A 24,878-nucleotide genomic window follows, 5' to 3' on the forward strand; every position below is an offset into this window, starting at 1 on the left:
ACAATAAATGACCAAGCCATACATATATACATTCTTTTTCTCATATTACCATCTACCATCTTTTTTTTTTTTTTTTTTTTGGTCTTTTCTAGGGCCACTCCCGTGGCATATGGAGGTTCCCAGGCTAGGGGTCCAATCAGAGCTGTAGCTGCCGGCCTACACCAGAGGCACAGCAACGCGGGATCCGAGCGCGTCTGCAATCTACACCACAGCTCACAACAATGCCGGATCCTTAACCCACTGAGCGAGGCCAGGGATCGAACCGCAACCTCATGGTTCCTGGTCAGATTTGCTAACCACTGAGCCATGACGGAAACTCCGTGTCTAGTGTCTATCATCTTCTATCACAAGTGATTGGATATAGTTTCCTGCGCTATACAGCAGGACCTCATTGCTTCTCTATTCTTTTTTTTTTTTTGTCTTTTGTCCTTTTAGGGCCTCACCAGCAGCATATGGAGGTTCCCAGGCTAGGGGTCTAATCAAAGCTATAGCCGCCAGCCTACGCCAGAGCCACAGCAATGCCAGATCCAAGCCGTGTCTGCAACGTACACCACAGCTCACAGTAATGCCGGATCCTTAACCCACTGATCGTTGGGTTCCTAGTTGGATTCTTTTCTACTGCGTCATGACGGGAGCTCCTGCTTATCCATTCTAAATGTTTGCATCTACCAACCCCAAATTCCCAGTCCATCCCACTCCCTCCCCCACATCCTGTTCCCACCCCTCTTTGATTTTGATGGTTAAAAAAATCACCAATAGTATATGGCACACTGGCTTCAGAGCATGAATTTCAGCATCAGATAAAACTTTGTCCAAAACTTGGCTCAGCCAGTTTTGGGGATTAGAGGGTCACTTTAAAGCTGTACAAAACAATATATGTGTGTATGACTGGGACACTTTGCTATACAGCAGAAATTGACAGAACATTATAAATCAACTATAATAAAAAATATGTTCAAAAAAAGTAAAGCTATACAAAAGAAATTATTTTATTCTTACAGTTCTGCAGTCAACTAACTTTAATATGGCGAGTTGAAATTCTGCCTGAGTCACTTTTCCTCCCACTGAAGCAGTTGTTTTCATAAATGATTTTTAAAATTTTTATATATAATGATTTTTTTTTTCTGTTATAGCTGGTTTGCAGTGTTCTGTCAGTTTTCTACTGTACAGCAAGTGACCCAGTTACACATACATGTATACATTCTTTTTTCTCACATTATCATGCTCCATCATAAGTGACTAGACATAGTTCCCAGTGCTACACAGCAGGATCTCATTGCTAATCCATTCCAAAGGCAATAGTCTACATCTATTAACCCCAAGCACCCCATCCATCCTACTCCCTCTCCCTCCCTCTTGGCAACCACAAGTCTATTCTCCAAGTCCATGATCTTCTTTTCTGTGGAAAGATTCATTTGTGCCATATATTAGATTCCAGATGTAAGTGAAATCATATGGTATTTGTCTTTCTCTTTCTGACTTACTTCACTCAGTATGAGAGTCTCTAGTTCCATCCATGTTGCTGCAAATGGCATTATTTTGTTCTTTTTTATGGATGAGTAGTATCCCATTGTGTACATATACCACAGTGTCTTAATCCATTCATCTGTCAATGGACATTTGGGTTGTTTCCATGTCTTGGCTATTGTGAATAGTGCTGCATGAACATGCGGGTGCATGTATCTTTTTCAAAGAAAGTTTTGTCTGGATATATGCCCAGAGTGGGGTTGCTGGGTCATATGGTAGTCCTATGTATAGTTTTCTAAGATTCCTCCATACTGTTCTCCATAGTGGTGTACCAGCTTACATTCCCACCAGCAGTGCAGGAGGGTTCCCTTTTTTCCACACCCCCTCCAACATATAAATGATTTTTTTTAATGTAAATCTTCTTAGAACCACAACTTTTAGTCTATAGCATAGTATAATTGGATACCGGATAGTATAACATAGTATGCTGGATAAATGGTTAATGCATTTCTTCCAAATGCCACTCAAAGATACCACCACTTCTGGTGTCTCTGAAATGATTTATTTATTTTTTTTAATAGAGTGACAAACATTCTTTTTCATTTTTAAATATAGAAAAACGGATTTATAAAAAATTAGTTTAAGTTCATATAGCCAGCCCAGAATCTAAATGGATACCTTTAAAGGTCCTGCTCAGCACTTAGTTTCAAAGTCCCCTCTTTTCTCATCCCAGGAAGAAATGGAATTCGTTCATTAGTTGCAGTGATAAGTTTCCTACAGGGGGTTAGTATTTCCCGTTGCACTCACTGATTGATTTGACTCCAGGCTGAATGTTAGCGTTAATATGCTTTTGCAGCCAACCCTGAATATTTTAGCAACTGCTCACCTGTTGTACTTCTTTCCTCGGAACTCCTTACATTGGAAGCAGGAAGACAATTCTCTTGTTTCTAAATTGTAGAGAGAAATTTTCCACTTATCGATTTCTTGGGAAATTTCTTTTTGTAGCTATGTCTTCTTAAAAAGTCATTGCTCATTAATTTTTCCATGCATTTAAACAAGATGGGTCAATGGACAGAGAGCTGGGTGATAAAGGAAACAGAGCACTGTGCTAATTGTGGAATTTAGGGGGTGGGTATGTGGGCACTTACTCTATAATTTTTTCAAACTTTTCTGCATGCTTAAAAATTTTTGTAATAAAATGTTGGGAAAAGAGTCATTGTTCCAGGAGTTCCTTGTGGCTCTGCAGGTTAAGGACCTGGCATTGTCACTGCAGTGACTCAGGTTCCTGCTATGGCACAAGTTCAATCCCTGCTACGGTTATGGCCAAAAAAAAAAACCCCATTGTTCCAGACCTAAAACTACAAATTTAAATATTGTGTCAGCAGGTGGTGGCAATACTTTGAAAATCAGATAGTCCTGTTTAATCAAACCTTTACTGATTTAGTACCTGGAATTTCACATTTTATTTGCCAAATGGAATTTAGTTAAAATGGCTGACTTTATTCACTTATTTTAATTTCTTTGCTTTTTAGGGCGGCACCTGCAGCACACAGAAGTTCCCAGTCTAGGGTCCAACTGGAGCTACAGCTGCTGGCCTACGCCACAGCCATAGCAGCACAGGATCCAAGCCACGTCTGTGACCTACACCACAGCTCATGGCAACGCCAGATCCTTAACCCACTGGGTGAGGCCAGGGATCGAACACGCATACTTATGGATACTAGTTGGGTTATAATCTACAGAGCCACAAGGAGAGCTCCAAAAAATGGCTGAATTTATGCCAAAGGCTTCAAAGAGAATATTTTTGAGTAATTTCTTAAAAAGTAAAATCTTTCAGTGTACTTCAGTCCTTTTCTGATGAATGCTGACTTTTCCTTATCTGTGGACATCTGGCTGCTAAGTCAGAACTGCTCCCTGCCTGCAGGTATAGTTTAGTTCTCTTGAACTTCATCTGCAAAGCTCCCTGGCTACTGAGCTCAGTCTTAGCCATTCAAAGTCAGTCCCTCTTCCTTCAAGCTACTAAAACTGGGTAAGAGAGCCGGGAAGTAAAGAAACTCTGACTGGAGTGGTATCAAACCCCTTTCATTTTCTTCTCCAGTAGATGTTTCCCTTTTGTCTTTATTATAGGCATTTTATCTTTTTTTTTTTTTAAGGCCACACCTATGAAATATGGAAGTTGCCAAGCTAAGGGTCAAATCGGAGCTATAGCCACTGGCCTACACCACAGCCACAGCAATGTGGGATCTGAGCCGAGTCCGTGACCTACACCATAGCTCACAGCATTGCCAGATCCTTAACCACTGAGCAAGGCCAGGGATCGAACCTGTGTCCTCGTGGGTGCTAGTCAGATTTGTTTCCCACTGAGTCACAATGGGAACTCCTCATTATTGGCATTTTAGAGTGGAGGTACCATGCTTCTCGTTTGACTGCTCTTTTCCTTCATACATTGTTTTCTTCTCTGCATCTCCTTTTCCATCCAACTCCCCACAGCAGGGGCAGCCCTGCTGATGTGTTTCATGCATATCCTTGGATAGCCAGGCTTTCTGGAATATTATTAGTGTTTTCTGAATGTGTTTTAAATTTCTTTGAGTTACACACATCTGCTCAGAGTCCGATGGGTGGAATTCCTTGGCACGCGAGCTTACATTCTCCTCCTTGACGATGGCTCATCCAGTTCTGCTGACCACAGCTATGCAGTGAGGAACGGTCTCACACAGGCTGTCTTGTGACTCTGTGGGAGGTTTTCTCGGGGACATACACCAGGACTAGGGTCTAGGATACACACAGCCTTAGTTCTGTGAAATCTGCTAGATTGTTGGTCAGCTCCAGCTCACAAAGGCACTGCCTGAGGCTGACTCCTTCTCTGTATCCTTTGAAAGCCCTTATCAGACTTTCTAAATGTTTCAATCCTATGTGGGGTAAACTGGTAGCTTAATTGTTTTAGCTTGCCTTTCTGTGATGAGTATAAAGTGGTGCCTCTCTTTCTTATGTTTGCCTCTTAGATTTCTCCTTTTTTGAAGTGTGTGGCCCAGTTTTCCACTGGGTTATCTGTCTTTTTCAGGATGAGAATATACTTTTCCACTTGATGCAATTATTTAATTTCTTCCCAGGACTCTCGAAAATAAAACAAATAGACCAAATCTATACCAGTGGTTTAAGAGAGTGACAATTATTTTCTATGTCAATGGCTTCCTTCCTCGTGCTAATTACAAGTTAAAACTATATTATTCACTTGTTTTGGCTAATTACCCCACTAGAAAACATACCCTATGAGAGCAGCGACTGTCTACCTTATTTAATTGTTTTCTCCCTGCACTTAGCACAGAGATTAGCACATAGCAGGTGCTTAATAAAGAACATTGATTCTGTTCATTAATTGAACATTGAGTTACATGTGCCAGGTCCTGAATTGGCCCTGGGGAATCACAGACACTGCCCTTAAAAGGACCTCACTGATCACCCATGGAAAACAAGAGATCAAAGAATTACAACAACGTGTGCCATGTGCTAGTTCAACTGGCAACTTGTCTCAAAGGACTCCAGCCCTTCCACAGAAAATTGCACTTAAGCAGAGATAGCAAAAATTAAGCAAGAAGTCTAAAGCAAACAAACAAAGGGCCACAATAAAACAGACACTTTTAAATAGTTTCCTGAAGCCTGTACTCGTCCCATACAGGGCAGAGGTCAAAACACAGCATCCAGAGAACTGAGCCCAGGAATTGTCCTCTTTGCAAGAGAAATCTGCCTGGAAGGGAATAGTCTCCTCCAGGGACCTGCTGGAAGTTCAGCTCAAGTTGGAGCTCTCATACCCTCTCGGCAGCCTGCTTTTCTGGTTTGGGGATTCTGTTTTTTAAAAAGCCATGTCAAGTCCTGATGAACTGTCCTCAAATATACTCTTGGACAAAGATCTAAAGCCGAGTTTATCCAAAGGCTAAACAATTGCCAGACACACCCAATTGGCTAAAAGATAGTTTTTCTCCCTTTGACCATCATTTTCATCATACTCAATTACAGGCTGTTTTCTTCCCATGATTTTATTATAAAAACATCAGTCTATGCCACATCAGATGCCACAAGGAGAGACTTTCAAGTCTGTGGCTCTCAGTGGAAAAGAAAGAAGAGCTTATTTCAACTTCTCAAAGCTTTCTGTGCATCAGGCTTAGTTACCCTTTCTCAGTGTCTTGAGACAGAGGCCAAGCTGTTCCCAAAGAGAGGAGGAAGCAAGTCTACTGCTTGGCTGCTCCCCAGGGCCGTGGAGTTCATTTCTTGTCAGTCCTGCAAGAGACCCAGGAGCTTAAACTGCATTCTGCAGTCTAAGTGTTTCCTTGGGGCAGATGGGGCTCTGAAAGGATGTTCATCTGTTTCACCAGAATGGAAGCCACGTGGTGGGTTATGAGCCAGCCCCTAGCCCATTGCGCTGAGGGTGTAAAACACTCGTGTTTCTTTGCTTAACTCACCTGAATTTCCTAACACAGAAAGGGAATTTGGAACATAGACTTTGTTTTTCTGAGAGAAACCTCAGGTAAAAGAAAAAACTGAAACTGTGGCCACTCCCATCAATTTCACCAGCAAGCAAGGCTGTGACATCTCAATGCCTCCTGGCCCGAATCACCACTAAAAGAATATTCATGCTTGAGTCATCCAGCATGTGCTGCATTACTGCCCTGGGCTGGAGAATCCACTGTGGGCAAGAGACGGGCCGCATCTCCAGGGGTTTATGACACCGGTGAACACGATACCAAGTGAAAGGAAGGTGGGCGGAGAGGGAGGACAGCTGCTTTGGGCAGAGGGAGCAGCCTGTGCTAGTTCCAGAGACTAGGAGATGTGCGATGCGTTCAGCGAATGGCCAAAGGTTCCATATTTTTAGAGCACAGCGTGTGAAAGCCGTTCTAATGAAAGGTGAGCCTTAAGAAGAGACACACTCTGGAGTTCCCGTCGTGGCTCAGTGGTTAAGGAATCTGACTAGGAACCATGAGGTTTCGAGTTCGATCCCTGGCCTCGCTCAGTGGGTTAAGGATCTGCATTGCTGTGGGCTGTGGTGTAGGTCACAGACATGGCTTGGATCTGGCATTGCTGTGTCTCTGGCATAGGCCTGTGGCTACAGCTCTGATTAGACCCCTAGCCTGGGAACCTCCATAAGCTGTGGGTGTGGCCCTAAAAGGACAAAAGCAAAAAAGAAAAAAAAAAAATGAGGCACACTCTAAGCTAGATGACATCTCTGATTTCACAAACGCCTCCTGTTTTTCTCCTGTGCACGCATATTGGACTGCCCCACATGTTCTTTCAGAAAAATATGCTCCTTAGGTACCCTCAGCCCAAAGCAGGTCATTTAAACAGTGGGTAAAAGATTCTCATGTGACCTGAAGCAGTTGCCACCGCCCCTAGTCTCATGAGCAATTTTTGGTGGCAAGTTGGTTGAATCATTTTTACATCACAGGTGTAAAGCTACATGGGTTGTGGGTCCCATTTGAAATGGTTAATCACAACTGGGCAGAGTTGAGTAATTAAATTAGGTTCAATTACAAAATAATTTTTAACCAACAGGGGACATCAGATTGGGAAACCCAGGGAGTTCCCGTTGTGGCTCAATGGGTTAAGAGCCTGACTAGTATACAGGAGGATGCGGGTGTGATCCCTGGCCCCACTCAGTGGGTGAAGGATCTGGTGTTGCCGTGAGCCATGGTGTAGGTCGCAGATGTGGCTTGGATCTGGCATTGCTGTGGCTGTGGCGTAGGCTGACAGCTGCAGCTCCGATTCCACCTCTAGCCTGGGAACCTCCATATGCTGCAGGTGTGGTCCTGAAAAGAGGAAGAAAAAAAAAAAAGATGGGGAAGCCCAGCCTTATGTCCTTCTCATCCTAATGAATGTGAACCTCTATGTGCGAGTTGGATACTTAGAAAAAATTCCTCAGGCATCTTGGTGCACATAGGTGGTTAAAATAAACTCAGATACCTTACCACTTGCATAGAAAAAGATATTATCAGAAAATTCTAGATGATGTTTTTGAACATATTTGTACTACCTTCGCTATGATGATAGGGGACAGCAGTCAGAAGTATTTTAATGAGAATCAATCCCCATAACATGTCCAGGAAATTTATTTTTTGGTAATTTTCTATTGGATTGCATAATGTCAGGGCTGTCATTAATATCAGGAAGGTGATAGTCAATTCCTCTCCACCTCTATTTCCTCTTAAGTCAGAAAACACATGAATTATGTTCTTGCCTGTTGGATCTACCTGGAAGATGTACGGTGCTGGCAAATTTGAGTTGGAGATGTCAGAGCTGGCTTTTCATCATTATTGACACATAACCAGACAATTGCTGCCTTCTCTGGTGGGGAGATATGGCAAAAGAACATACTGTGGTTTAGGGAGAATGTTAGCATCATTCGCCATGGTCTGCTTTGGTTGAGCTTACAAATTCATCACAAAGTAATGTATGAGGAAAACATTAAAAAAGAAGAAGTAGAAGCCAGTTGCCAAGAAAAGTCAAAAAGATAAAAGTATTGTGGTGCCAGTGAGGATGGAGAGAAGTAGGTAGATTCAGGAGATTTAGGATATTGAACTGACTGCGCTGTGTGATGAATTGCTTGTGGGGATGGAGTCAGAGATGATGGCTGGGAATCTGAGTTGAACTGCTAGTGGTCATCACATGACCCACTGTAAATATTACACATACTGTAAGGCTTTCTGCTAAACACACTAAATCATCACATGACATTTATGTTAAGGTTTAGAAGCACAGAATGTCATTCTTTGTGATTTCTGCCTTTTTTTCTTTCTTTTTTTTTCTCTTTTCTTTTTTGGCCACTCTGTGCCATATGGAGTTCCTGGCCAGTGACTCTGAGTTGTGACCTGTACCCAACAGCTCTAGCAATGCTGGGTCCTCAACCCACTGCACCAGGCCAGGAACTGAACCCATATCCCTTCCGCTACAGAGACACTGTAGATCCCATTGAGCCACAGCAGGAACTCCTACGTTATTTTTATAAAACAAATTTAGAAGTAAAAGAGAATCAGAGTTCCCATAGTGGCACAGTGGCAATGAATCCAACTAGGAACCATGAGGTTGCAGGTTCGATCCCTGGCCTTGCTCAGTGGGTTAAGGCTCTGGTGTTGCCGTGAACTGTGGTGGAGGTCGCAGACGCAGCTGGGATCTGGTATTGCTGTGGCTGTGGTGTAGGCTGGTGGCTACAGCTCCAATTTGATGCCTAGCCTGGGAACGTCCATATGCCACACCTGCGGCCCTAAAAAGACAAAAAATAGAATAAAATAAAATAAAATAAAATAAAATAAAATAAAATAAATAAAAAAGTTTGAAAGTGTTCCCTCCTCTTCAATTTTTTAGAAGAGTTTGAGAAGGATTTGAATTAATTCTTCTTTAAATGTTTGATAGAATTTAATCTGATCCTAGCCTTCTGTTTGTTGAGAAGTTTTTAATTACTGATCCAGTAACCTTACTCATAACTGGTCTGTTCACATTCTCTACTTCTTCATTCTTCAGTCTTGGTAGGCTATCTATTTCTAAGAATTTCCATTTCATCTAGTTTATCCAATTTGTTGGAATGTGATTGTTCATCCTAATTTCCTATAATCCTTAGTGTTTCTGGGCAACTGGAACGTCTCCTCTTTCATATCTAATTTTATTTATTTGAATATTCTTTATTTTTTCTTAATTAGTCTAGCTAAAGTTTCATCAATTTTGTTTATCTTTTCAGAAAACCAACTCTTAGTTTCATTGCTGTTTTCTGTTGTTTCTCTGGCCTTTATTTCATTTGTTTCTGTTCCAATCATTATTTCCTTCCTTCTGTTAACTTTGGTCTGATTTGTTCTTCTTTTTCTAGTTCCTTAACATGTAAAGATAGGTTTTATTTGAGATCTTTATTTTTTTTCTTTTTTTCTTTTTAGGGCCACACCCATGGAAGTTCCCAGGCAAGGGGTTGAATCAGAGCTACATCTATCAGCCTATGCCACAGCCACAGCAACGTGGGATCTGAGACATGTCTGTGACCTACAGCACAGCTCAAGGCAATGCCAGATCCTTAACCCACTGAACAAGGCCAGGGATTGAACCCACGTCCTCATGGATATTAGTCAGATTTGTTTCCACTGCGCCACAATGGGAATTCCCTCTTTTTTCTTAATGTAGGTGTTTATTGCTATAAAATTTCCTATTAGAATTGCTTTTGCTGTATCTTATCAGTTTGGTAGGTTGTATTTCCATTTTTGTTTGTTTCAAGTATTTGATTTCTTCTTTGACCAATAGGGTTTTTAGTGTTGAGTTGTTTAATTTCCACATATTTGTGAATTTTCTAGTTTTCCTCCTATTATCAATTTCTAGTTTCATACCATTGTGGTCAAAAAAATACTTGGTATGATTTCAGTCTTCTTAAATTTGCTAATACTTGTTTTGTGATCTAGTATGTGATGTGTCCTTGAGAATAATCTGTGTGCATTTGAGAAGACTATATTTTGCTGCTATTGGATAACATTTCTGTATATGTCTGTTAGGTTCATTTGGTATAGAAAGTTCAAGTCCAATGTGTCTTTATTGATTTCCTATCTGGTTGATCCACCCATTGGTGAAAGTGGAATATTTTAAGTCCCCTACTATTATTGTATTGCTGTCTCCTTTCAAGTCTGTTATAATGTGCTTAATACGTTTAGGCGCCCCAATTTTGGGTGCATATATTTACAATTGTTACATCCTCTTGATGAATTGACCCCTTTTATCATTATATAATGACCTTCTTTCTTTCTTCTTACAGGTTTTTTTTTTTCTTTTTTGTCTTTTGTCCTTTTAGGGCCACACCCGCAGCATATGGAGTTCCCAGGCTAGGGGTTGAATCGGAGCTGTAGCTGTGGTCCTATGCCGGAAACACACAACACATGATCCAAGCCGCACCTGTGACCTACACCACAGCTCATGGCAACACCAGATCTTTAACCCATTGAGCAAGGCCAGGGATCAAATCGAATCCGAAACCTCATCTTTCCTAGTCGGATTCGTTAACCACTGAGCCACGACAGGAATTCCTTCTTACAGTTTTTGACTTAAGTTCTATTTTGTCTGATACAAATCTAGCTACCCCTTTTGATTTCCATTTGCATGGAATACTAAAGCTGATGTAAGTCTCTGGTAGGCGGAATATAGTTGGGTCTTTTTTTTTTTTAATCTATTCAGCTACACTATGCATTTTGATTTGGAGAATTTAATCTATTGATATTCAAAGTAATTATTGATAGGAAAAGACTAATGCCATCTTATTAATTGTTTTTGGGCTGTTTTGTAGTTTCTTTGTTCCTTTCTTCCTTCTTTGTTGTCTTCCCCTGTGAATTATCAATTTTCTGTAGCAGTGTGGTATGCTTTGATTCCCTCTCTTTAGCTTTTATATATCCACAATAGGTTTTGCTTTGTGGTTAATACAAGGCTTACAGAAAATATCTTTAACAGTCTATTTTAGATTTATAACAATTTAACTTTAGTCACATACAAACTCTTCCCTTTTAAACCCCACCTCCACGTTATGTTTTTTTAATCTCATAATTTACCTCTTTCTATGCGTGTACCATTAAGAAGTTATTAAAGCTATAGTTATTTTAATACTTTTGTCCTTTAACCTTTCTGCTAGAGTTAAGTGATTTACACATGATCATATCACAATATTAGGATATTCTTTTTTTTTTGGTCTTTTTTGCCATTTCTTGGGCGGCTCCTGTGGCATATGGAGGTTCCCAGGCTAGGGGTCCAATTAGAGCTATAGCTGCCGGCCTATGCCAGAGCCACAGCAACGTGGGATCCGAGCTGCATCTGCAAACTATGCCACAGCTCACGGCAGTACCAGATCCTTAACCCACTGAGCAAGGGCAGGGACCAAACCCGCAACCTCATGGTTCCTAGTCGGATTCGTTAACCACTGCGCAACAATGGAAACTCCCACAATATTAGGGTATTCTTAAACTGACTGTATGCTTACCTTTACCACTGTGTTTTATATCAGTGTGTATACCTTTAAACTCTATGAACTAAGCCTCAAATCTGTAATGTTCAGCTTTTGAGTCCTTTCTGAATGGGTGCTTTATGGTATTTGAATCCCATAAAGCTTCGGTTTGCATGATGAGAGTCTCAAAGCCACACTGCCCTAAGTTTGATCCCTAACCACAAAACAGTCTTTCTCTTTTGACCTTGAGCTCATCCCTTACAACAGCGGACCAGCCTCTATGAGCACCACAGAGGGCCGAGTCATTCTAAACTTGTAAACAGAGGAGGGAAAGGAGGAGTGGTCATGGGATTGGGATGTAAGTTGATGAGAGCTTCCTGGGGTATTTGTTACGGCTAAGAGATAGGCACACATGTTCCTATGACAACTGAAGTGTGTGGGTAGGGGAAAGGATGGCTGGCACACTCTGGTGTTTGTTGGTTTCCACCTTCTTGCTCTTTCTGGTGTGTCAGTAACTTTCTCTGAACAGGAAGAATTAAGTATCGTTGCTGTTTTAAGTTTTGTTTAAGCTAAAAATATAAAGTGCACATGATAGCTCATAGGATGTTAAGACAGAAAGTAACGCCTCAAGAATTATCCTCTCATTTAAAGATGAAGAAACTGAAGCTCAGAGAAGTTTTATATTTTACCTGGGATCTCGCATCCAGCAGACGGCAGAACTCAGAAAAATCCAGGTCTTCACGCCTCCCTCTTTCACCTGAACAAACTGATGGACATTTTACCCAGAAGAACTGAAGTCATTCCTTATGAGGATTGAGTGGTGCACACACAAATCAACATTCGGAAGCCTGTTCTGACTTTCTTTTTATGAGTTTTAAATATAGCGTAATGGCCATTGAAAATAAATCTTTGGATTCAAAACCCGACAACGTCCTTCAGTCCTGGTCTCTCTCTTGGATTGCAAGGACATATTTCCATTTTATTGCAAATTGAACACACACAGTTTTACTACACAGCCAGAAGTTTAGCAGGACTACTTTAAGTTTCAAGCCTGCAGATTTCTCTCGCGTGAACGTGAGGTTCTCGTGTATGTGTGTGTGGCCATTTTCAAAGGTCTGTTCCAACTGTCTTTGAGTGGGTCGTGGACAGCTCCCTGGTGGTCTCAAGCTGTACATTTATGTGCTCTGTGTTATTTCCATTTCTAGGACCAGATCTTTATGGAAAATGTAGGTGCTGTGAAGCAGCTTTGCAAACTCACCAACAACCTTGAAGAAAGAATAGAAGAGTTGGAAATATGGAACAGAAAGCTGGCCAGGCTAAAGCGGCTCAGTAGCTGGAAGTCCTCTGCCAGTGAAGCGAGCTCAATCAGGTATCTCCAGGATTGCCACAGAAATCTGGAGAAAGGAGAGAGTGGGGTATGGCTAAATCAGTCTGAATGGTCTGTTCTACTAAGCAGCAACCATTACTCTCTGGTAATTAAGTCCCTATTCTTCTTTTAGAATGTTTTGGAACACAATTGCTTTATGAGATAATTTTCTTATTTTTTCTGTTGCTCCTTTAAAAAGGAAGCAAAACATAATGCTTCTGTTTTAGACCAGATAGGAAGTGCTACATTTTAACAAAAGGGTGGGCTCTCCTTTGAAGAGGAGAGGTAGCCATTTATAAATTTAAAGAACCATGTTTTATACTCAGGGAAAAAGTTTTATTCTGTATTTTTTTTAATTACTTAAGAATGCAAATGCACATTTTTCTAGGGTATAATTTTCAGAAAGAGAGAAATGTAACATCATCATAATAATGCATTTATTTATACTTACTAAGGTTCTTTTCCACAAAAGAACTCTCAATTGCCTTGACTTTTCCTTTTTAAAATTACGACTGTAGTACAAAAAAAAAAAACAGCCATTCTGCTGTGTTAGTGACAGTCTGGGCCTTTGTCGCATAACTCCTGGAGAGACATTTGAATCATAATTAATTTTCTCTTTCTCTTCTTAAAGCAAATTTAGCAGAGCTCTTAGTGCATCTTCTTCAAGACGGACCATTCCCAAAAAAGCCAACAAGGTAAATAGACTCAAATTTATAATGAACAGAGATGATATTTTCTATTTTAAAAAAGTCTTTAGGAAAATTGATCAGGAGTTTTTTTCTTCGTTTTCTTGTTGATGGCTTCCGTAGTTTGTATCTTTATGCGCTTTAGATATTTAAGTACTGTCCCTTTAATAGATACTAACTGGTTTTTCAAAGAAAAATGTAGAGGTGTGCATACTGAACATGTTCCTTTCAGAAATATTGCTCTGCCAGTTTTTGTGTACAGCCCCCATCAAGTGAAATTCATCAGCCGCCTCGTGCACATGACCTTGGGCTGCACCATCTATGTGAATGCCTTGACTTGACTGAGTCCCTTATCTTTGGCTCCAGAAGATCCAAAGGGATGTTGGCTAATCCTCAAATCCCTCTTTCCCCTTTGATATTTAGTACTACATATGCAAATGGAGAAGAGTTATTCAGTTGCTTGCAAAAGTTAAAATGTGACAGCTTTATTAATGAGTAGAGAATTTCATCAAATAGGATAACATTTACGGTAAAAAGTGAAGGTTTGTTGTTTATTAACTTGAAGGACACCCTCTGCATTGCAGAGAAGAGTCAGTGAGGGAGAAGCTGCAGTACTCTCTTCCCAGCTGCTGCAGACCTCAGCTTGCTCCCTCTGATGCTCTAGTGTTCCAAAGGTGGCCCTTCCCAGAGGAAGATATTTGTGACCTTAATCTATATTCTGGTAAGGGCTGACCTGATATTTGGGCCATCGTCCCAGTTTATTTTCTACTCCTCATGTGGTGTATCACTGAACTATTTTAAGAGGATTTAAAAAGAGTTTAATATTCTACTAAGATTCTCCTTGCTGTGGACAAAGCTTCTTGGTATGCCAATGAACATAAATACATGGATAAATATATATGTAGAAATGGTCTTGGGCAAGTTGACTGAATTGCATTGGGAAACAGAGATAATAATAGTATCTACCTTACAAAGATTATTTTATTTTATTTTATTTTATTTATTAATTTTTTTTTTTTGCTATTTCTTGGGTCGCTCCTGTGGCATATGGAGGTTCCCAGGCTAGGGGTCTAATCGGAGCTGTAGACACCAGCCTAGACCAGAGCTACAGCAATGTGGGATCCTAGCCACGTCTGCAGCCTACACCACAGCTCACGGCAATGCTGGATCCTTAACCCACCAAGCAAGGGCAGGGACCGAACCCGCAACCTCATGGTTCCTAGTAGGATTCGTTAACCACCGCGCCACGACGGGAACTCCTACAAAGATTATTGATGGGATTAAATGAGCTAAAGCCCTTAGCACAATGCCCAGCACATTGCAGGTTGGGTAATAAACACAAAATACTAAAAATACTATGTAGGGAAGGTGCCCTTTGTACTAACCAGTTTGCAGTGGAATAGAGGAAACTGTATCTACATCCATGTAGGCCCTGATTGGTATAATCTGATTCATGTGCAATCTCTGTAGTTCCCATCTAGCGCTCAAAGACTCGATTTTGCAGCTTTCTCAGAATATTAACTGGAATGTATAGTCCATGAGAACAGGCCTTGTGTTTGCCTTCCTCACTCTGTGGCCCTAGAGACTGGCGCATAGTAGGAACTCTAGAAATATTTGTCAAATGAGTGCATGAATGGACAGCCCAGTCTAAAAATATTCCCTGAAGGCTCGCAATCTAAATTTAAAACATGGAGTTCCCAGCGTGACCCAGCGGAAACAAATCTGACTAGGAACCATGAGGCTGTAGGTTCGATCCTGGCCTTGCCCATTGGGTTAAGGATCTGGCATTGCCGTGAGCTACGGTGTAGGTCGCAGATGCGGCTCGGATCTGATGTTGCTTGGCTGTGGCCTAGGCCAGCAGCTGTAGCTCTGATTGGACCCCTAGCCTGGGAACCTCCATATGCTGTGGGTGTGGCCCTAAAAAGCAAAAATAAATAAATAAATATGTATATATTTAAAACATTAAGAAGTTAAGTGTGATGGGTATGTGGGTGGGGTGGGGATTGGGGTGTGGACATGGAGTCAGGGCCCTGTATAAACATTAAGGAGATCCCATTCAACTTGGAATCCTGTTGCAGTCACTGTCCTATGCCTATGGGAGGTAAAGGTGAGTGAAGCGTGTCCTCTTCTAAGGAATTTTAAGGTATCCAGGGAAGCTCAGAGAAGAATACAAAGCCCAGCTGTACCCGGATATGATAAAAATATTGCAGAGATTCAGAGTGCTGCCTGAGTGTTATGGGAGCTGGGCCTTCAGGGAGGCATAAACTCTGGCTAGAAAGTGACAGGAGCTGCAGGAGAGGTTTCAGATAGAATGGCTCAAGCCAAGGTCTGGGCTTCACTGAAGGACTTGGTGGGAGTTTTGAGGGAGGAGAGAAGTTAAGACTGAAAGTACAGGTTTGGCTCAGTATCTGGAGCACCACTGATGGAGTTCATTCAGTAGCCTGAGGACCTTTCGAATAATAACATGTCTCCTTTCTTTACAAACAGAAAAAAGGAGGCAGCATGGCGTTGGGGTTAAGAGCACAGATTCTGGAGCCAAGATTTTTTTTTTTTTTTTTTTTTTTTTTTTGTTCAAATCCTGGCGCTGTGACTTACCAGCAGTATGATCTTGAGTGAGGAACTTAGCCTTCCTGGGCCTCATTTCCTCTCATCTCTAAAATAGGATGGTAAAGTGCTTGCCTTATAGAGGTGTTGAGAATTATTGAGAGGGTTAAATGAGTTAGTATGGGTACAGCACTCAGAAGACTGTGTGGCACATAAGTGCTCACCATTATTTAGTATTTTCAAACTCACTCTTTTAGTTGTTCTTATACTTTGGCATATGTCAGAGTACAAGTAATGGGGGTGTCTTGCTCCCCTATACTGTCTTTCTAGGCGGTCTTGTCTGTTTCTCTGAGGTTGACTTTCCCTTCCATGCACTAACCTCCTAGGTAACCTCTGTTCATCAAAGCCTTCAAGACCCTTGGGTCATTGAAACACATGTACATGGGTAGAGTTTGGTTCTCTTGGGTTGGACAGAGCCATTAATGACCAAAGTGCTGGCTATGCACCGTTGGTGGGATTTACCAGATGGTTAGAAGCCTGGCTGGGCCTTGCCTCAACTCCCACTTAGCTGCCATGCTGGCCAAGATGCTGCTCATTCTGGAGGAAGATTGAGGTCACATCCAATTCATAGGGTTCCTCCTCTTTCCCTCTCTTTAACTCCAAGAGGTAGGGGGTGATTCCTGTTGCATGTTGATGGTTGGGGTGAGGTGTGAAAGACCTAAGTGTTCGAGTCAGGATCCGCTAAGTGCGTGTTTGGAGAAGGGAGAGAGGGAAGGAACAAACACAGAAAATTTTCACTACCCCACCTCTTACAGATTCCCAGCCCCCACTTCAGCCTAACTGGAAACCTACTGAATCGCAATGGGGGGGGGCATTTCATTTTTGTGGGTTTTTTTTTTTTTTTTTATTTAGTCTTTTTGCTATTTCTTTGGGCCGCTCCCGTGGCATATGGAGGTTCCCAGGCTAGGGGTCAATCAGAGCTGTAGCCACTGGCCTACGCCAGAGCCACAGCAACGGGGGATCCGAGCCGCGTCTGCAATCTACACCACAGCTCACGGCAACGCCGGATGGTTAACCCACTGAGCAAGGGCAGGGACCGAACCTGCAACCTCATGGTTCCTAGTCGGATGCGTTAACCACTGCGCCACGACGGGAACTCCTTTTTTGACATTTAGTTTTTTAACACGCTCCATAGTGATTCTCATGCAGACTTGAATTTGAGAACAATTACTCAGTTAGATCCACCCAATAACTGTGAAAGGTAGACAGGTATGATTTTATCCTTCCTATTTTATTGATGAGAAAAAAATGAGGCTCAATGACATTTAAATGACCTGTTTAGGACTTAACTCTGAGGCTGACTCCAGGTCTTAGGCCATTTTCCTGTATGAGGTCAAAGGATTTTGAGCGAAACATGGAGATTTAAAACAATCTGGCATCTTTGAGGAGTAGGGGAGAGAGGGAAGCTTTTATCCTGAAATTAATATTATTCATTCACAGCCATTCAAAATTGCATTGAGTTCCTTCTTTGCACAACTCACTATTAGGACGTCCTCAGACAATTCTCATGAGATGTAGGAATGGCATAAACCATCCTCTTCTTGGTATTCCAGTGGCTTCCTACTGGGTGTATGGATGCCTCAGTTATAATAGCCCTAAACATTTGGGTACATGTAAAAAGGTATGGTGAACCCCAACTCCCCAAATATTGCATTGAGGAACATATTTCTTTAAGTCAATAACCAGCACAAGTTCAAAACCAATTTTAAGTCATTTCTTAACTACCACCATCCTCCAATTCCCTTCCAACCCTGTATCCCTAGGAGGAAGCAAACATAATACACTCTATTGCTTTAGTAGGAAGAAATACTGCAGGAGCATGTTATTTAAGTGGGCAGAAATTCTCCTGTCTCTTCAGCTAGATTCCTCCCCAGTTGCACAGCTGTCTATCTTATAGTTCTTGGCTCATTCCTCATATGCAAGGTTTTTCATTTTTTGTTTTTTTGTTTTTTAGGGCCACACCGTGGCATATGAAAGCTCCCAGGCTAAGGGTCGAATCAGAGCTGCAGGTACTGGCCTGTACCACAGCCACTGCAATGCGGGATCCGAGACATGTCTGTGACCTACACCACAGCTTACAGTAACGCCGGATCCCTTACCCACTTAGCAAGGCCAGGGATTGAACCCGCATTCTCATGGTTCCTAGTCAGACTTATTTCTGCTGCATCACAATGGGAACTCCTCATATGCAAGTTTTATGCCAATGTGTCCTGGTCTGAAAGGTTTGCCTCCTTCATCTCTTGGAGAGCAGAATTTGCTTATTTTCATATCCCCTATCATGTTGCCCAGAGTAATGCTTAATACATATTTATTGAATGGATATAAGAATAAATAAGACATAGGCCAGACCTGTCCTCAAAAAATATACAGGTGGCAGAACTGGATACCAATGTGTATTAAGGAGATCTTAATAGCATTTCATGCCATAAAAATCCGTTCCATGGTTTGCCATAATGCCTGAAATTCTTCTATTGGGATTGATTCCATCATGTCTTGAAGACCTTTTGGTTTTCAAAAGCACCCTAGTAAAAGAAATGCACATCTGGGTTCTGACAGTATCTTGTCTGGTAAGTCCTCTTTGCTCATAAAACTTCAAGAATCAGCACTAAATGAAGGGCAGGGACGAATGTCCTGCAGGGAAAAGAGAGTGTAGGCTGACACGTCAAGGAAAGAGTGGGACCTGGCTTTGAGAGACCTTCATTTTCAGAGAAGCAGGAAGGAGAGGGGAGATAGAGGCTCAAGGAAGCAGCCAGGATCCCCCAGGCATCAGCAGGCATCCTTCTCAAAGCTGGCATCACTCATTTATCATTTCTCACTGATGAATCTTTTTTATAGGTTTATTTTTCAGGGAAAAAACAGTCATGTCCTAACTGGGTTTTCCAGACCTTGGTTACCACTCTCATTGCTGTGATGGCATTTTGGTAAGAAAGACGTCAATATGTGCTACGTCAAGCTCTTTTTCTCTTCCCATCTTCCTTTTCTCACATGCGAATCAGGGGCTGACTTTCTATTTACTTTGAAGACAAGGAGCCCTTTAAACCAGGCATTGACCTTTGATTTCGTTTAGAGATGAGGGAGCCCTTTATAAACCAGAAACGCACAGGCTTTCTGCTCTTAAATATGAGATAAAGGATGACCTTTTTTAAATCAACTGATATTTTCTTACCAGCTCACTGTGCCTTTCATGTGTATGTGTGTGCATGTGTTTGTGTGTGTGTGCATGTACCCTTTTTAAAAAATTATTTGATTTTATTTATTTGTTTAATTTATTTGTTTTTTTCTTTTTTGGCTGCCCTGGGACATATGAAGTTCCCAGGTCCGGTATCAGATCCAAGCTGCAATTGCAATCTACAACGCAGCTGCAGCAATGCTGAATTCTTTAACCCATTGTGCTGGGCTGGGGATCAAACCTGCATCCCGGCACTGCGGAGACACCGCTGATCCCATTGTACCACAGTGGGAACTCTGTGTATACCCTTTTTTGTCTTGCAAATAACTTACTCAAAATCTTTGCTCTCCTTCCTATCTACTTGGGGGAAGAGAGTAACTACAACCCACTCTCCCCTGAACACTCATTTATTAGGATTCTTCTGCATTTTATATCAAAAGAGAATATGAGATTACCCCGAGATATACAATATGATGAAATTTTAGTCAAATGTATTAAGCAGTTAAAGCAAACAAACACAGTGAGGACTGGAGTTCCCGTCGTGGCTCAGCAGTTAATGAACCCGACTAGCATCCATGAGGATGAAGATTCCATCCCTGGCCTCGCTCAGTGGGTTAAGGATCCAGCGTTGCCGTGAGCTGTGGTGTAGGTTGAAGACGTGGCTTGGATCTGGTGTTGCTGTGGCTGTGGTGTAGGCTAGTGGCTACAGCTCCGATTAGACCCCTAGCCTGGGAACCTCCATATGCTGCAGGTGTGGCCCTAAAAAGACAAAAAAAAAAAGGCTCTGGTGTTGCCATGAGCTGTGGTGTAGGTCGCAGACGTGGCACGGATCCTGCGTTGCTGTGGCTGTGGTGTAGGCAGGCAGCTACAGCTCTGATTCGACTCCTAATCTGGGAACTTCCATGTGCTGCAAATATGGCCCTAAAAAGACCAAAAAAAAAAAAAAAAAAAAGAAAGAAAGAAAGAAATCATTAAAAAAAAAAAAAAAAAAAAAGCAGCTTCTTAGCTACGGGAGACAGTGTGGGTCTCTTTGTATCCTGCTCTCCCCTCAGCATTTTAACTCTTCACTCACTACTGCCCTTGGTGGGAAGCATGGTCAAGCATTGACACCACTACCCAGAATTCTCATTAGAAGCTGGTGTACATTCTCACTCTCCCAAGTGAACATGTCTTCTGCCGGGATTCCCAACTCAGGAGAGCGTGAGCATCTACCTTTTACAGACATGCTTAGCCTTTTCTAGAGACACAGAGTCCCAGGAAAACCCAATGGAACGCTTATAGGAAGTCTAATTTTGACATAAAGAGACTGCTTCCTAAATGTGCTTATCAGATCTTATGAGTTCCAAGTTTGTTGACCTGTAAGACCAGAAATGGGAGGTATTGAGCTTGTTATCTTGAGTCTGGCCTGTGGTATACCTGAGAAGGGTCAGAACCCCAAAGAAAGAAGCAGATATTCATTTCCTTCTATGATCCAAATAGTTGCCCAGGCCACGTACTGATGCAGAAAGAATATTGAAGGATTACTGATAAGGAGATAGAGAATGGGAAAACAACATAAGGGAGCCTGGACCACAGCAAGCAGTTGCCAGGGCGACGCAACAGATTCTGTCTAAGACATCTTTGGGGCTCAGCACCACTCTCCCATGCAGAGCAGTGCCCACTGGGCAGTAACCAGCTGCTGCTGAGTACACTTTGGGAATTCTTTCTTTATGAGTGCAATTCAAATGTGTGGCACAATTCTTTGTGTATATTTAATGATGGTAAATCCATTACCTTTGATGGGGAACAAAATACTGAGGAGTCAACTCTTGGAGCCAGGTGTGACACTGAACCAGCCAGAGTTCAAGCGAGGACCCCTGTCAGACCCTGCTCACGGCGGAATCGTAGAGAGGGTTCTACAGACACCCCCCCCCAAAGGGGAGAATGCTGAGTGTTTGGATATGTGAACATCATTGCGAAGAGCTTCCCAAAGCTCAGACCTTTAAGGAAAGCTTCCACTGGGATAGATCAGTTCTGATAATTGGGAGGAAAGATACACTCATTATTTTGAAGTCACGTAGTGTGGAAATGGATGCTTTATTATACCTCTTTTCCTTCCTCTGTCCAGTTTGGCTTATTGTGCTCTGAAAAGACAGGCAGTGGGAAGTGTCAGAAGCCGCCAAAGGGGTTGGTGCCACCAGATGACTAAACCCGTGCAGCCTTTCATCCCCCAGTGCAGGACCGGACGCCCCCCGAGGGGGGGATACGAACTTTGCTCTGACTTTTTCCTGCAAGGAGCAGAGGGCTGCCTCCAGCCATTTACACACTTCCTCTTGTAATCTTCCACTCGTGACAGACACTTCTGACACACCTTGCCAGGGCCAGGGGGCTGCTCTGTGGAAAAATCCATCAGCTGGGGAAGCCTCTGAGCTCCAGGAAGACTGGGGGGCTTTTGCTCGGCAGGATGGAGAAGCAGAACTGTACTGGTTGCCATGGTGCTTCTGTCAGCCTTGGCCACCCGCCCCTTCCCCTCCCATCCACGCGGCCTGGGAGAGGCCATTCTGGCCAGCTTGTCGTATGAGATAGATCTGGAATCAAATCTGCCACATAATGCTTCCTTTTGTTATTTTTTTAACAGCGCCTTGACCATAGTCTCTCTCTACATACTTAGCTTAAAAGATCAAGACCGATGCACCCCAATTCTCCCTTTGAGGTGAGAGTTCCAGTCTTGTTTTCCTTTGGGAGGAAGGCGTCTCGAAGGCCTCCTTTGTTAATTATTTTGTTGTCCTCCTGCAGCAACCTCACAAGCTCTCAGGAGCCGGCTCTGCCACCCACAGCCTCCCCGTCGGGTAAGATGTTCGCATTCCTCGCCCTCGGACCCAGCCTGGGTTTCACGTGAATTGTCAGTAGAAGAACCAGCCTTTTGGGTTAACCTCCCGCCTCCCTCCCCTCTGCCTTGCAGCACCTAAGACATCCTTGGCAACCACACAACCATCCTTCCAAAGACCAGAAATCACTTTCTGTGAGATCCTGTTGTGTCAGGAGACTTACTGCTGCTCGATCTGGGGAGCCGGAAGACGCCCCCTCCTAAGTCCTGTGCAGAGACAGCCCCAGGAAAAGGAGCCCCATCAGAGGCCACAGGCAGGTAAAGGATGTTCAAAATGTAACAAGCATGCTTGAACTTGAGGGGTTTTGTCCCCTTGTCAATAATGACTTGGATGGTCTGTTAATGCTTCCAGATAATGGCTCCACTCTTCTATTTGAGGTGGCAAGATCTTTAAAAACTCAAATGCACACACTTGCACTCCTTTACAACACTGAGTTCCCTGCCCCGGGATGAAGTTAGGGTTGATTCAAGTGAAAAGATCTCCTTGGTTCCCTGCCAGCGAAGATAGTAATAGTAGCACAAGGGAAGTGATTATGTGCAGATGGGCAGATATTTTGGCTGACTCAGGACTTACAAAATGACGTAGCACCCTGGCTTTCTGCCCAAGAAGGGCAAAATGGAAAAGGCTTTGGAGACTCTGCTGGGTTCAGGTTAAGTTTAAGTGCATGGAAAACGCAAGGTTGGCCTTCTACTCTCAGAATATCTTCTTCCTCTTCCTAAGGACACACACGCATTTACACACACACTCTGATGCTTTAAAAAAAAAAAAAACCCTTTAAAAAAAAAAAAAAAAGCCCTTTTTGTTGTTGATTTTTTTTTTTTTGGGGGGGGGGTCTTTTTAGGGCCACATCCGCAGCACATGGAGGTTCCCAGGCTAGGCAGAGCTATAGCTGCAGGCCACAGCTACAGCCACAGCAACTTGGGCTCCAAGCCATGTCTGTGACCTACACCAAAGCTCACAGCAACGCTGGATCCTTAACCCACTGAGCCAGGCTGGGGTCGAACCCGTGCCCTCACGAATGCTAGTTGCATTCGTTAACAACTGAGCCACGACTGGAACTCCTCTGATGCTTTTTAAGTAATAGAATTTTCTTTTTTTTTTTTTTTTTTTTTTTTGTTGTTGTTGTTGTTGTTGTTGCTGCTATTTCTTGGGCCGCTCCCGCGGCATATGGAGGTTCCCAGGCTAGGGGTCGAATCGGAGCTGTAGCCACCGGCCTATGCCAGAGCCACAGCAACGCGGGATCCGAGCCGCGTCTGCAACCTACACCGCAGCTCACGGCAACGCCGGATCGTTAACCCACTGAGCAAGGGCAGGGACGGAACCCGCAACCTCATGGTTCCTAGTCGGATTCGTTAACCACTGCGCCACGACGGGAACTCCAGAATTTTCATGTTAAAAAAATTATGGGCGTTCCCACTGTAGCAGGGTGGGTTAAGGATCTGGCTTTGTCTCTGCAGTGGTTCTGTCAGTGGTTCTACAGAGGTGCAGGTTTGATCCCTGGCCCAGCGCAGTGGGTTAAGGATCCAGTGTTGCAGCAGCCATGGTGTAAGTCGTGGCTATGGCTCAGATTCGATCCCTGGCCTGGGAACGTCCATATTCTGTGGGTACAGCCGAAAAAAGTTACAGAGACTTTATCAAGGGCTAAACGTGTAATAACCTTTGCAAGATCAGATGCTGTACCTTCAAATGTATACAGTTATTATTGTTTTTAGAAGTCTTCTATATACACACATATTAATACGTATATAAAATAATAATAATGATGATGCTAAAAATATCATACACGTATATCAGTGTGGCTTCTCTATTAGGATGCTGAGGTAGCAACAACGTCTCTCAAATAACAGTGGCTTAATATGGGAAAAATTTATTTGACTCTCTCTATTTGTCACATGTGGATCAAAAGAGGGATCTTATCCGTTCATCCTGCCATTGAGGACTCAGCTGATGGAGACACCTTCTCAGACACAGTTGCACAGTCTCTAGAGAGGTGGTAAGAGAACAGGGCACACTGTACACTGGTTCTTGACAGCCTCCCCCTCGTGTGACACATGGCACTTCTGCTTACACTTTATTGGCCAAAGCAAGTGACATTGGTCACATCTACTTTAAAAGCAGTTGGTACAGGGAGTGCCAGTTGTGGCACAGTGGAAACGAATCTGACTAGTATCCATGAGGAAGGTGGCTCTATCCCTGGCCTCGCTCAGTGGGTTGAGGATCCAGTGTTGCCGTGAGCTGGGGGGTAGGTCGCAGACACAACTCAGATCCGGCATTGCTGTGGCTATGGTGCAGGCCAGAAGCTGCAGCTCTGATTCAACCCCTAGCCTGGGAACTTCATAGGTTGTGGGTGCAGCCCTAAAATGCAAAAAAAATAAAAATAAAAATAAATAAAAGTAGTTGGTACAGACCTAACATGTGCCTGGAAGAAGGGGAATCAGAATATTTTGCAGCAGCCCTAATGACTAATGGCATGTCGACTATGGTCCATGTTGAAGTTGTGGGCTAACAATGTAATTCCTTTGGCATGATTTCATATTCAAGGCTTGAATAAATAACATTTACAATCCTTGTTGTCACCACCACCATCACCACCACCATGTAATGAGATATTACTGCTGTAGGCAAGGCACTGCCATTAAGTGGCCTGCACGAGCAGGTCATTTAGTCCTCACCAGCTTAAACAGTAGGCACGCTTAGTATCCCCATTTTTTTTTTTCCAGTGAGGAAGCTGAGGCACAGAGAATGTTCCTCCCATACCTATAGGAAGCAATGCGTG

The 24,878-nt window shown here is 42.9% G+C and overlaps 1 protein-coding gene across 1 annotated transcript in view; it reads left to right on the forward strand.

Annotated features, from left to right (window-relative positions):
* MYRFL (myelin regulatory factor-like) overlaps positions 1-24,878 on the forward strand; it is a 150,646-nt gene that overhangs the window by 111,452 nt on the left and 14,316 nt on the right. The window contains exons 14-19 of the mRNA XM_021091985.1: positions 12,616-12,779; positions 13,408-13,471; positions 18,902-18,987; positions 21,853-21,927; positions 22,011-22,063; positions 22,177-22,359. Of these exons, the coding sequence (XP_020947644.1) occupies positions 12,616-12,779; positions 13,408-13,471; positions 18,902-18,987; positions 21,853-21,927; positions 22,011-22,063; positions 22,177-22,359 (625 nt within the window). The remainder of the gene's footprint in view (positions 1-12,615; positions 12,780-13,407; positions 13,472-18,901; positions 18,988-21,852; positions 21,928-22,010; positions 22,064-22,176; positions 22,360-24,878) is intronic.

Source organism: Sus scrofa, chromosome 5 (assembly GCF_000003025.6).
Source record: "Sus scrofa isolate TJ Tabasco breed Duroc chromosome 5, Sscrofa11.1, whole genome shotgun sequence".
Lineage (NCBI taxonomy): Eukaryota > Metazoa > Chordata > Mammalia > Artiodactyla > Suidae > Sus > Sus scrofa.